The sequence below is a fragment of the Ischnura elegans genome, chromosome 7 (assembly GCF_921293095.1).
Source record: "Ischnura elegans chromosome 7, ioIscEleg1.1, whole genome shotgun sequence".
In the NCBI taxonomy this organism is placed as follows: Eukaryota; Metazoa; Arthropoda; class Insecta; order Odonata; family Coenagrionidae; genus Ischnura; species Ischnura elegans.
The window spans coordinates 36,767,403-36,781,324 of record NC_060252.1 but is presented as its reverse complement, the minus strand read 5'-3'; the positions used below and the strand labels follow the sequence as shown (position 1 = coordinate 36,781,324).

At 36.2% G+C, this 13,922-nt stretch overlaps 1 protein-coding gene across 1 annotated transcript in view; it reads left to right on the top strand.

Annotated features, from left to right (window-relative positions):
* LOC124162063 (tetraspanin-9) overlaps positions 1-4,550 on the top strand; it is a 142,975-nt gene extending 138,425 nt beyond the window's left edge. The window contains exons 5-7 of the mRNA XM_046538414.1: positions 1,626-1,737; positions 2,505-2,629; positions 3,817-4,550. Of these exons, the coding sequence (XP_046394370.1) occupies positions 1,626-1,737; positions 2,505-2,629; positions 3,817-3,909 (330 nt within the window). The 3' untranslated portion in view covers positions 3,910-4,550. The remainder of the gene's footprint in view (positions 1-1,625; positions 1,738-2,504; positions 2,630-3,816) is intronic.
* Positions 4,551-13,922: the final 9,372 nt, after the last annotated feature.

The following is a 13,922-nucleotide window of genomic DNA, read 5'->3' as shown; positions in this document are numbered from 1 at the left end:
TTTTTATTGCCTTAATCGAAAGATTATTACTCCTGGAGTACGTATTTCACGCTTTTAGATTTTTAAATGATAATATCTATTTTTCGCGATTAAATGAAAAGTGAAAATTTTCAAGCGCGCGAAAACGCGACGCTCAAGTATGAATGCCGGGAAATATCTCCGTACGTCGTATTTCTGGTTCCCCCTCCCGCCCGGTGAGGTGACCTTGAGGTGAGGCTTAGCGCTGATACGTCGCAGGCTGCCAGCGGGTAGCTGAGTACCTTGCTGAAAGGTAGCGCTTGGCTTAAAAAAGGTTTATTAATACCTTATCAAACGAAGAAAACTTTCCGACCTTAGCCAGTTTTAGTAGGTGATTATTAAGACATGTTTCCCTGAGCTCTGTGCCTCATGCATGCATTGGTAACCTCAGACGATGTATAACTCCTATCCTCTCGTGTAGAAACTAGGTCCCTGTGACGTCACGTGGAGCGGAATCGCATGGGCGCCAATCTGGCCTTTTTCAAATGAGGATAAAATTTGACCCTTGCCATTCGTCTAAACCGGTATTTCTAAAACCAAATAATTTGTGTATTATGAATACACTAATGGTGGGTAACGAATCGCAATCAATGCCTTTCGTTTTCTTTGATGAAGGAAACTACCCTATTTTATCTCATTCATACTTATAGGCCAGGTAATTTTCCAGTCCAGGTTACCTGGGTATTAATTCTGGTTCCCTAATCACTAAGGGTTAGGCATAAGAGGATAAAATGCATTGAAACATTGCAGTGGGAGCTAATATCTTTGATATTTCAAGCCAGTGCTAATAATAACCAGAATAAACATACAGGTGATTTAGTTCATGCAAAGTTGACTAATCTAATGCGTACCTTTGTTAATCATTTTATCTAACCAATAAATATAATGCATATGTTGGATTGAAGGGAGTTTTTGAGATATTCAAGATCAAAATTAAAAGTGAATGACTATTGGTTTGAAAATTCATGAAAACCATTCATGTTGCATAGTAATTTGAAGCTAATATTATTTCCTCTCATAAAAAATGCTGTGTCTATGTTCAAAATAGAGTTCAGTCAGATATTTATCTTGAGATGGACACATTTAAATTTCCTAAATATGGTGCCCTGTATTTTGCTCATTAATTGTGGTGAAACTGTACAAATTGGTATTATTTCATTACTTACAATAGTCACTAAATTGAAAATTTTGAAAGGATTTAAGGAACTTGAGTACTGTGTTGATATCATGTTTAATGATGGAAGTGGGGAAATTCAATTTTGTGTTCTGGTACCCAAGGATGTATTATACATCATGTCAAATCGGTGATATAATTAGTAGATAGTATTCTGTAATTAGTAGTAATATTTTTTTAAACATAGAGTTCTTAAGTTAAACCAGAAAAAGCATAATTTGAGAATTGAGTAAAGGTTATTTTTTAGGCACAAATGGGTATAATGTGTATGGGATTTTTTCTTGAAGCTCTACGATTAGTTTCAGAATAACACTCATATAATTCTTAATTTAATGAATAAAATAAATTACTTCGAAAATTACTGTTTGTCATGTATCAGAGTGGTTTAGCTGATGAAAATTATACATGCAATATTTATTGAAAATAATTTCAGTTCCACTGTTGCGGAGTCAACAACTATGAAGACTGGTATGATATCAATGCCTGGAGTGGTGAAAAATTTGTCCCAAATTCCTGCTGTCTTGAAATTTATAGGAATATAACTGGTGAGTTTTTCATCATAATTTTCATTTATTTCTTTCATTTTCTCGTGGGGAGTTCGTCATATTTTGCATCAAGCTGGTGCTCAACTCATTATTCACTGTTCCATGTTGATGTTTATTATTTACTTTCAATATTTTCTCAAGAATGTACATATTATTATTTTAATATGACTTTTTGGGGGTTATCGCCTCATACCTTACAAAAACATGCAAGTAGATTTATTGCAATAAAAACATTTTGATGTCCCCTCCAAGCCCATTTTTTGAAGCACTGAAAATTTTCCATTGTCTGTGTTTATTGATTATCAATTTTAACTTTTTTACATCATAATCTTCATATGTTCATGGCTAATTGTGATGTTCACAATTGTGAAACTAGAAATAGCAGTAACCTACATTATCATTCAATTAGGACTAACAGATCAAAGTTATCTGCACATGAATTCGACATCAGAATTAACATTAAACATCCTAGTCACTTGAAGCAAATCATTTTATGGTGTTATTTAAAAGTAAGTTAAAATTTTTCTGTCAGGAAAAGAATTATTATTGCGTAAAAGAATATCTGTTTGATTGTTCCAACTAATCATGATTATTACTTTGTAAATATACTATCACTTAATATTCTATTATCTATTTTATATAATCAGTTGTAAGGACTTTATAATTATTATATGTACTTATTATTATTGGTAATTGAAATTTTGAAAATTCATCAACGTGATTAATGAAGGTTTTAAATTTTTTCTTTCCTCCTCTCCACTCCTCAGACTGTGGGCAGTCAGGAAATCCAGATGAGTGGTACTCAAAAGGCTGTGCCGAGCAGGTGCAAATGTGGTTTGTGCAGCGTCTCCATGTTGTTGGTACTGTAGGATTGGTGGTGGCTTTCATACAGGTATGTGATAAAGATAAGAAGGGCTGCCAACCTTCCCATATTATTCAGGAGATTTCTTTTACCTAAAATGATTTTTTAGCTTACAAATGGACTAAACACCTTTTCTTCCACCAAATTACAATTTTTAAGCAGTCATGAACATGGTTGGAGTTCAGAGTTTTATGTTTTCCAGTCTCGGTGGCAATGAGGTTAAGTCCTCGCCTGGCTAACAAGATTTTGCAGGCTCAAGTCCCACCTGGATAGGTTCCCCCTATACAGGACATGGTTGTCCGTGTGCATTAAAATGGTTAGCATATTGAAAACCCTGATGTAAAAGGCTGTAGAGCTGGTTTTGGTAGTATGGGAATAAAAAAATACAATGCAGGAGGGGTCACTAAACATACTGGTGGTATAAAGGCTATCAGAATGGGGATATCCTCATGGTATAAGAGGTAATATACATTCCTGGCGAATACTATTGATAAAATCTTCTCGGGTTTGGCACTGGGTAAGGCTATTTTAGACCAACGCTTTTATGAGAAACTCTACAGGGCTATGACTGACTTCCGAGTCAGTTTTAACCCTGACCATAAGAAAGTTTCTTATAAAAAATTTTGGCCTTAAGCGACCTTACTGGGTGCCAAACCCCAGAAGATTTCATCAACAATTATTCACAACAAAAAATGTTTTTCTGAAGAATTGTTTTTTACATCGGTTTTTCCCCCTATTATTTCACTTATGTCACTTTGTTCACTCAGTTTTTTCAATTTGGCAACTATAGTTGGCAAATAACAGAATTATTTTTAAACTGAATATTTAATTTAGGGCTCTCTTTAAGCTTCTGCATTTAAATCCTGATTACCCTATCAGGTCGTCATACTCTAACATGAAAAGTGCACATTTTTAGTTGGTGACTACTCTTAATGGTTGTATGGACATTATTATATATAACAATAGGCCCATGCAAAAATGTTTGTATTCAATTTGATACGAAATTGCTTGAATTAGCTTTTATGGAAAAATTCAAAATTGTTAATAGAGATATCATTCCCTTTTAACTCAATCATTTTTCCATTTTCATTTTTGAATGCATTAATCCATTTAAGAAATTAGTTCATATACATATAACCACTTTAGTTGGAATGAAAAGGTGAACAGTTAACAAAAGCTGCATTGATTATCTTTAATGTATAATCTTGCACTTTCAGCTGTTTGGATTAATATCATCCATGCTGCTGTTCTGCACTGTGCGCCACAGAAGATCTACTCCCACATATAAATCGTATGACCATACACATTAAAAGTGAATGCATTATCGTATTTAAAATGAACTTTGACAAAGTGGAAATCAGTCTCTGTGAGAATCATGATGGCACTTCATTTAGTGGTCTGCATAAGGGATGAAACTTGTGCAGGCATCATCATGTTGACCAGAAATCTGTTGACCATGGAACTATATGTTTTCCAAATTTTTGTATGTAATGATTCAAAAGTGTTGTTGACATTATTCCTGTAGTTTGAATGGAGATGTAAATTTCAAAATTATATGCATGTCATATAAAAAAAGCATCTTGTTTCGGTGCACAATTATTTAATAATATTAAAGTGTACATACTTGTATATACTTAAATTTAATAAATTTTATTGTACTGAACTCTGTAATTAATGTTACATATTGTGCAGAACTCTGTCCATACACTGCCTCATTCAGTTCTGATTACAATTCCAATTTTTTATGTTATCAGTTACTGTAATCAAGTGAATTTTACTTGTCTGTTTTCATGTTATACTTTTATTGTTTTCAATATTATTAACTTCTAAATATTTTAGATGGTCTATGATTCAAAATGTTATTTTTAGTGTCTACATCGTGCTCATGATCTGAAATGTTACTAATTGTATATGTATTGATCTAGGAATAAAGTACACATTTTATTCTTAATTTTGAACGTTTAATAAATACTCCAAAAAGATTCACATGTATTACAGGCGATCCCCGACCTTTGCACACAATGCGTTCCTGAAAACATGTCAGAAAGTTGAATGTACTAAAGTCGAACCATACTTTGGCCAGACTGATAGGTTTAAAACAGTGAAGGAACACAGAAAAAGTTTGATATATAATGAATGAATGAATGAATAATGAGTGTTCCATACTAATTAGGGGTTACGTTTCAAAAGAGCAAAATATGCATACCTTATTTTTTGCACAGATTTTATTTAAATTAACAAATGTTTAATAATGAATTATAAAATTCCTGTCTTACCTATTCCTAAGACATACGGAATTCGGATAAATGTCGTAAATGAATTAAACAGCACTCAAAAGGAAAAACACTATTAGAAAGAAGCACTATTATTTATTAATTCTATTGAAAGCTGTTTGTTGGCATCTAGTCAACTTATTTGAAAAATCTCTCCAATGAAGGCTGGACTACAGCTTTCTTCTTCTCTTGATAAAGGAGCCTATAGCAAGCTGTGTGTCTCTCAAAAAATCACCTTAATTAAAGTCAACAATGCCATCGTATTGTCCGCATGCATTGCTAAATGAAACAGGTGAATATAGGGATGCGGAGTAAATACCACAAGAATTTCAAAAAATTACAGACATAAGTCCAAAAGTCCGAATTCGGTATACGAAAGTCTAATAATAGGTGTCAATTTGGAATGTAAAAAAGTATGAATTGTACGAAAGTCAAGTGCACAAAAGTTGAGGACCGCCTGTATTATGAGTGGCCAACCAAAATTCCCTCGTATTAGATGACTTTCCTGAAAATTTTCAATTTGCAAGATTGTTTTACATACATAGACTGATTTAAGGGGGGGGGGAGTTTGGGGGCTCGTGCCTCCCCCAGACGCTTAAAAAATGGACAAGATTTTAATACAGTTATCATTACATTCGTTTTCTTCTGTATATTACGGAGCCTCAATCATTGAATTTCATATTAATGACTTTCATATTAAAATAAAGAGAATATTTCGTACATTAATTGCTACATGTTGTTTTTAATCTCAAATATGGAGGGGGTGGAGGGGAAGTCTAATACATATGTGGTGCAGGCCGTACCTCAGCGGTGCTGCGGTGAGGGGTAGCACCCTGGGGGGTGGATTGCATTACGATGGACAATATATTGTAAATGCTTAGAGATTGGTCAAAAATAGATAATTTTCTGCAGGCAGTAATACTGTTATATGGACACGTCAGGGCTGCCTGAGGATGTAGAACAATAGGTTTTCCTGCATGAGGACTTGAAAGGATCAAATATTAAATGATTAATTACGTATATGATCTTTCTTACAATTGTGTAAATTTCTACAGGGATCTTCTTAGCGTTTAGGATATGTAGATAAATTGAATTGACGGCATACTACCAGAGGTTAATTCATGTCAATTGAGCCTATGGAGCTGTTCAAAAGACATTAATTTTCATTCATCTCCTAATTCTGTCACAATTACTGTCAATATTACTCATTATCTTTTTCTTGTTACATCCAGAATAGAAAATTCACAAGGGGATTGGAAAAATGAGAATATGTTGGGGCATGCATTGGTGTATTGCCTGCTCCAGAAATGACTAGACTCGACTCGATACTCGCGAGTAGTTTTCAACTCGACTCGAGATCAAAAAGTGCTACTTGCACTTCCCTAGTCAAAACAAACAGAAATTTGGCCCTAAAGGGCTTTAATTTCATCCTTTACAAATGGAAAGTAGTTTTTCTGCCCCAAAAAAACTCAATTGAGGGTCCTCAGTACTTAGGGCCCTAGGGGAAAGGGTTGCCATTATTTTTAAGTAACCAAATTTTAACACGTGACTATAAACCTCATTTGGATCATTTTGAGACTAGGAAAACCTAACTTTTCTCAATGCTGAAAAATAAGAGCCAGCCTGCTGTGCACTGTAAAATGGTTCCTGTGAGCTCGTCTCCCTTGATATCAATTGTAACGTAGATTCTTTAACACCTTGAGTGCGGCATGACGTGATATCACGTCATGGTGCGCTATCCCTTGGTGCTGATGACGTGATATCACGTCATGCGTACCCCGAGGGTTCCGGCCCTCCGTAAGAGCTCAGTTCAGTTCTATTATGACATTTTGCCCCCCAAAGTTGCTCAGCAGGGATCTAGCAGCGCATTTGTGAACGCCGTTTCAAGCAACCTTTCCTGGGAGGATCGGGAGAAATTTTTTCTTTTATCATAAGGTAAGCCAATTTCCATTCATTTTCCCCCCTGTATTTTATGCTATTATTTTTATTTCTTTCTATTAATGCGTGAGTATGACAAATTTTATTTGAGTTTTATTTTACAAATCATAAGTATTTACTATCTGGAACTTAATTATGTGTGTTTATTAATTTTTAATTCTATTTTAATAATGTTTAGCGAGAATATAGATATTTTTTCCATCCTTACTTTTTTTTTCTTGCGAGCCTAGTATTTTTCGAATCTTTATTGTCTGATGTTAATAAGTTTTATTCAATTAATACATGAAGTACTGTGATTAGTTAAACTTAAAGGCAATTTGAACATGCCATTACATTTTATTTATGCAACGTAAAATATCTCTAACTTTTGCACCCTTCCTTTGTTTGTCAGTGCAACTCCTAAGCAGGGAGGGTATCGACAAGCGGCAATATTACGAGAGTGAAGGAAGTTATTTACGGAAAAAGTGTAAGTTATTTATAATATTTATTGTTGATATATGTATATTATGCACCTATAAACATTCTTATTATAATTGCAAATAACTGTTTGCACATTATCCCATGGATTGACGAAGAAGTGCTAAGGAGTTGCTCTATAAAAATGCTTTTATTTTCTCGACAACTGTGAAATCAATGGCTTATGGGTGCTCTCAATTCTTTGTCTCGCCATTTTGAATATTTAGTTCCTAAACATAGTTTTACATTAGTGAAGCTGTTTGTGGCATTTCAGCTTTGGCCTATTTCACCGAGAGTGTTTATTTTGATCCTGTTATTTATCGGAATTTTTACAAAAAAAATAAAATGTATTTATTGCTGAAGGTACGGAAGCGAGGAGTAAAACGGAACATTTTTCATGCTGGCCGGTAGTCGATGCCGCCTGAAAGAGGTGAAATTCTCTATTCATCAGCTTTTGCAGATGACCAGCAGTCTTAGACCTTCCATCAGGACCTGCAGCCATCGACGTCGAGGGAGGAAACCTCCGCAAAGGCACAAACATTTCCTTCTTAGGTCTCTGCCGTCTCTAGACGAATGTACACGAAGAAGGAATAGCGGGAGCTCCTGGAAGAGAGCGGGATCAGGCATTCTCTGAAGACTCCGAGCTAGAAATTAGAGGGGAGGAGGGTGGGGAGGAGGTTGAACCCTCCCAGTCAGGTACTCCGTTGCCTCCTTCTAAGCCCGATCCCTTTATGTCAATCCCTGGCCCATCCCCTTTGTCCTATTCTTTCCCTGAACCCTCTAACAATACCGTCAGTCCTCCTCCATCAGAACGTCCTTTGCGGTGGACCCATAGTTCAGTGACCCCTCAAAATATCACTTTCATAGAAAACCTAGCTCTCAACACTCCACCCCTCTCCAACGACCCAAATGTTTTTTGCGTCTCCTTTTCCCAGACACCCTCTTTCGTATACGGACATACTTTCTTATAATCTCCGAAATAATAGGTTAGGAATTGGAAACAATTGACCTATGAAGAGTTTTACCTTCATAGGCCTAATATTTCACAAGTTAGGTATTCCTATAACTAATATATCCGACTAATGGAGCATTGCTATCTTGTTTGACCTGCTTTGCTTTCGGAAATATATGAGTCGTGATTGATTCCTTAGCATTCTTCAAGCCCTTCATTTTTCACCGAACACCGGCCCAAACGATTCAGAGCCTGAGTATTTCCTCTAAAAAAATCCGTCCCTTTTAGATTCATTTCACTCCTCCATTGATTCCCTAATAATTCCTTCCCGAAAGCTATGCACGCTTTTTCATTTATCGTGAACCCGCCGGAAAGATTTCCCTTTATAAATTCCGTCTTTCTGTCATTAGATCCTTTATTCTTCCATCCAACATTCCTTGTCCCAAGCCACTTTTACCATCAATATCTCACTTCCCTGAACTCATCCAAGAGGAAGGTGGCAGAAAGAAGAATCGATGGTGCAAGTATTGCAATATTGCGGTGCAAGCACTCTTGGGCGTAGGAAAGAGACCGCAGATATCTAAATTGGCTGCTAGGTCTCCTCTACTCTATCCCGAGTTTTTTTCTTTCTTTCATAAGAAGGCATGAATAGTATTATATATTTTTGTATCATATATTGCATAAGTGTTATAGGTTAAATATATTGTTATAAAATTTGTGAGAGAGGTATTCCCTACATTCGTAAAACATACATGACTGTACGTAGTTGTATATAATATATAATTTGAAAATGGTAATCATTTCGATTGTATTAAATTTGTTTTGGGTAAATTTTTTTTTATAATAATAATAAGTATTTTTTCATGTCATGTGATTCCTTTTTTCAATAGAGTAGGGCTCTTTCATAAATAAGAAGTAACTAGAGATTTCCAAGCACGATGGAATTAGTCTTTCCCTCGTGTAATTAGAAAGAAAACGCCATCGTTGCTTTCGGTAATCGGGTAAGTAATAATGGGCATAGATGCTGCAAATCTATTCCTAGGAATACGTATTATTGAATGGTTTACTCGAATTGATATTATAATGCACCAAATGAAAAAATATTATTGCGGTAAAAATTTACATCATTTTCAGATTTTCGCAGAGTATTCGTAGTAAGAACCGCGATACGTGGCCTAAATGAAGATTACTTGTACGATGTTTGCTTGCAAATACTATTAGTTCCAGTTTTTATGCATTAATTTCTAACTCGGTAACATCATATTGCAAAAATATGTTATTGGATTGATTTCAGAGTATAGTAATGAGGAAGTTATGGGTTGATTATTTTTGTTTCCACATCCATTTTTATTTCGGCAACGGAGTCTATAGCCCAATGACCCAAAAAGGAAACGTATCAGCAAAATCTATCCCCATACCTTCCCCATCTTTTTGATGTGTCGATGGCACTTCCAAAAAAGTTATTCCTAGTTCTTACAAGTGGACCGACTAAATCTTACTATCACCCCTCGCTTCATCTCCGTACCCCCTCCAACCTTAGAGCAGCCGGCAGGAGTGGTGCACGTCAAGAGACACCCTAATACACCGTCGGAAAATAATCTCGAAAGCGGAGTACCACCCATCTCAAGCACGTGCAGTGAAGGGAATACATAATGGTATGTGAAAACCATTTTTGTCAAATATCTGATGCTTACGGGTGGTCGTATGGGAAGAAAGGAATTGGAGCTGAAAACATGAAACGAGTAAAGGAATTTGTGACGAGAACAGTGGCTTCAGAAGAAAATGTAGAAATTATTCAATATTAAAGAACCCTACCCCGATACTTAGGATTACTAGTACAAGGAATACGCCGAAATATCTTGCGCAGAATTACCATCACAATCAAACAGCTGTTCACGGCGACTCCTTGTACTTATAACTTGCATTACATCTATCTTAGCCAAAAATTTCCCTATGGCAGTGGCAAAATACCAATGGTGATACCAGTAGAACATTAAAAATTTATTTTCCTCGTATTTTTTTGGATACATAGCGCAGGAAAAAAATTGAAAGAAAACGGTAGCGCGGGGAAAAAGCCGAGAGTATGCAACCCGCATCACGTTAATATCCCGCTGTGCGGGTGACGTGATATCACGTCATAAATAAAAAAATTCATAGCTAACAAATTAAGGCCAAGAAAATTTTTTCATTATTTTTCCCAGCTCTTTTGGCACCCATGCATGCGTTTTGCATTAAAAAACGACAGCCGCACCGGGGGTCGATTTTGAGTTTTACATGGTCAGCATTGAAAGTGTTAATCAAAGTGATCAGCAGACAACATTTGGCCGCCAATTGTTGGGTGTAGGGCTGGTTTGAGTACCCTACATTAAGTAGAGCCCCTTTAGTTCCGAAAACGGCCATATGTAGGGCTTGATGTAGTGTATGTAGGGCGAGATCGGTTTATGTAGGGGCTGATGACGTATCTAGGGTTGGTTGGCCCTACAGGGTCAACTAAGAATATGGGCCTTGGGAATAAATTATCCTTCGAATGATACATTAACTACTTCATATTCCTCATCATTATGAATGCATATTGTTAAGAGCCAATGGCAACAATAACCACAAGCCAGGTGCAACACCCACTACTACCAGGGTCCCCTAATGGAGAAAAATGACAATGAAAAGTTAGTGGTGAAAGTTATTGGCGAAGAATGGATATGGCAGCTATTATATTTTGCTCAATATTATTTTTCCATGAAATGAAACTTAAGTAGTTCATTCATTTTATTTCATCCAATTTTCCAGGGCATCAAAGATTCTATCAATGGAATTAAATGCATTAACACAAGATACTGCCAACAAAAGGCTTACCTCCACTGTTAATCACGAAATGAAGTGATTTGATATTCCCCACCTCCATGGCCCTTCTGACCAAGCTGAAGCGTATTAGTCAGATATTCCCCTACCTATGATTGACTAGGGAATTGAAAATAATCAACTTATCTAACTGTATCCAATGGTTATGAAAAAATAGCTTGTATATTGTCATGATCTGCCTAAGGATATGTGGAGGGACAATATACTTTGTAACTCAACTCTGTGGTAAAATTCTTAGTTGTGCGGGAGCTAAGAGTTTTGGCTCAAGATTGGAGCACACCCCATCATAAAAATTGCGAATGAAAAAGTCTTCCTTGACCCTTTGCATTCAGAATAAGTCCGGTACACCTTTAGTCCGTTCATAATTTCATTTTTAGATACCTTGAATGGAATATCGAGCTGGTCGAGTGTCATTCGACATGAAAGGGGGAAAGGTTAAAGGGCTTCAAAACCATTTTTGATCAGCTGGCAGAAAAAACCCTCCCTCCCAGAAAATAGTGTTTATTGCTCTCAGCAGCTGCGGCTCTCAACAAGACTCACGGCTGATATTTACCCTTCAGCCCATAGGCTAGGATGAATTATGTATGAGAGCTGTGATGTGCTAACTTCCTCAAAGATCATAGTGGCATTCCTCTTTTTCACTTGCACAGAACAATCATCAATCATCAAAAGTTTCCAAGGGTGCGGAGGGACCAAAAATTCAGTAAAACTATACAAATCTCACCCCCTATCAAAGACGTTTAGTAAATAAGATGCTGGAGAGCTGCATGAACTCCAACAAAGTTGTACCTAGTAAGTAAAATCCTTCGATTTTTGAAGAATTTGAAATAAATGTTGCTGATTGTGAATTAGAGCATGTATATTCAATTGAGTTTTCAACAAAACACATAAATGGTTATCACCAAGGGTGGATCCAGGATTTTTTTCTGAGGGGGCCATGAGGGTACGACAGGCAAACAGTCTTCTCATATTTGGGATTAAGAAAAACATACAACAATTACTGCACGAAATATATTTTTTATTTTAATATAAAAATTATTAATATGAAAATTTTAATAAGTTACATATTTAATAATGACACTTTTCTTTTATGATTCCTTTAAACAGCTTATATTTTTTTTATTATCAACTTACAATCAACAGTGGATAATTCGGTACGGATTATTTTCATGTTTGCATGGCAATCTCTCTGTCAGCTTAATGATTTTGCTCACTTTCGCATCATACTATCTTGGTTGGCTACCTCCTGCTTTATTTTATTAGGGATATAACTTTTAATACCTGAATTTACGGACGAAAGAAAAGCTTTTCAAATACCCTCTACATTTAACTCTTTAGCTGATTACACCAGAAAACAAACGTAATGATAACGGGACCGTAATAAAACCTTGTCCATTTTTCAAGCATCAGGAGGGGAGGGGCACTAAAGAGGTCCCCCTAAATTCGCCTATGGTTATCACCATTCAAATATCACATTCAGTACTCCATTTGAATACTAGAGAAAAATAAATAAGAGACTGGGAACAAATACATACAGTAATATGAAAGAAAAGAACTCACCAACCTTGGGCTGTGCAGAATGGCAATGGATGATGGTAATGGATCCATTTGAGAATAAAGCCAATTGTCTTCCTGGAAACATTTCCACTTCCTGCAGCTCAGTTTTTCCACTTCTCAATCACCTTGGAGAAAAATCCATAGGTGTATCTTTGTATTGCCCTTGCATGGAAATCAGTCGACTCCTTCATCCCTATACATTTTTGAAGTGAGGGAAAGAGAACGTATAGAGCATCAATTGAATTAGGATCCTGCAAACAAGCACAGCGAAAGATCACGCGTAACGGGAAAGACCTTCTAAAAACGCTACTTCACTCCTTCAGATTACGATTGCTCTCCATAGTTCTTCATCAGTCAACCAATCCATTCATTTAGGGCATCGAAAAGGGGAAAAAAATAGTTTATCATTTGGACGAGGAACCACCAAAGGAACAATAAAATGAACCAAACGAACCTGTAAGATCTAAAATTTCACTCCTTTGGTATATCTATCTATGTTTTACCCTTGTTTCCTCCATAGTCCACAAAACCATTCCCGTAGGCTATGAAATAAGGAGAAGAGAATACAATTTAGTTCATCATTTGGAACAGTAATATGTAACCAAATGAGTGAATTGAAAGGAAAAATACTCACCTGTAAGATCTTCTAAAATGGTTCACTCCTTTGGCATATCTTTGCTTTCGTCTTGCACGCTGGCCAGTCAACTAATCCATTCCTATAGGTCAAAAAAAGAGGGAAAAGAGAACATTAAGTGTATCGTTTGGACGTGAAACCATCAAAAGACCCAATTGAAAGAACATTTCTAACCTTGATTTGATGAGATGATTTATTTCTTGTCTCGTATGATACCGTTCTTGAATGAGTTTTAACAATCCACCTCACAGTAAATGAACTGTATTACACTCTCACTTCTATAGCTCCAGTGGATCATATGAGCTAACGGGACAGGCTTCAAGGTAATTAAGGCTTGAATTTTGGCTACTGTCTTGGAAATTGCAATTGGAACTTGGAGATGCCCCATGATAGAATTAAGAGTTCTATGGAGGGGAGGGAACAAGGCTGACAGGCAAGATAGGAAGAAACCCATGGGTACAGGCAATTGGAAAGATACTGCTTAGGTAAGGGATTGAAAGCACTTAGAATATGTCCCTGAAAATGGGTATTTCCATGTAACTATGATGATTAATTTCAAAGCTGAATGATAATGTATGGCAAGTTATGTATCTGTTAATTGTGGGCAGTGTTTAGTTGATCAATATAAGCAGTAGCTAGGATCCTTCCTCTCCTTTT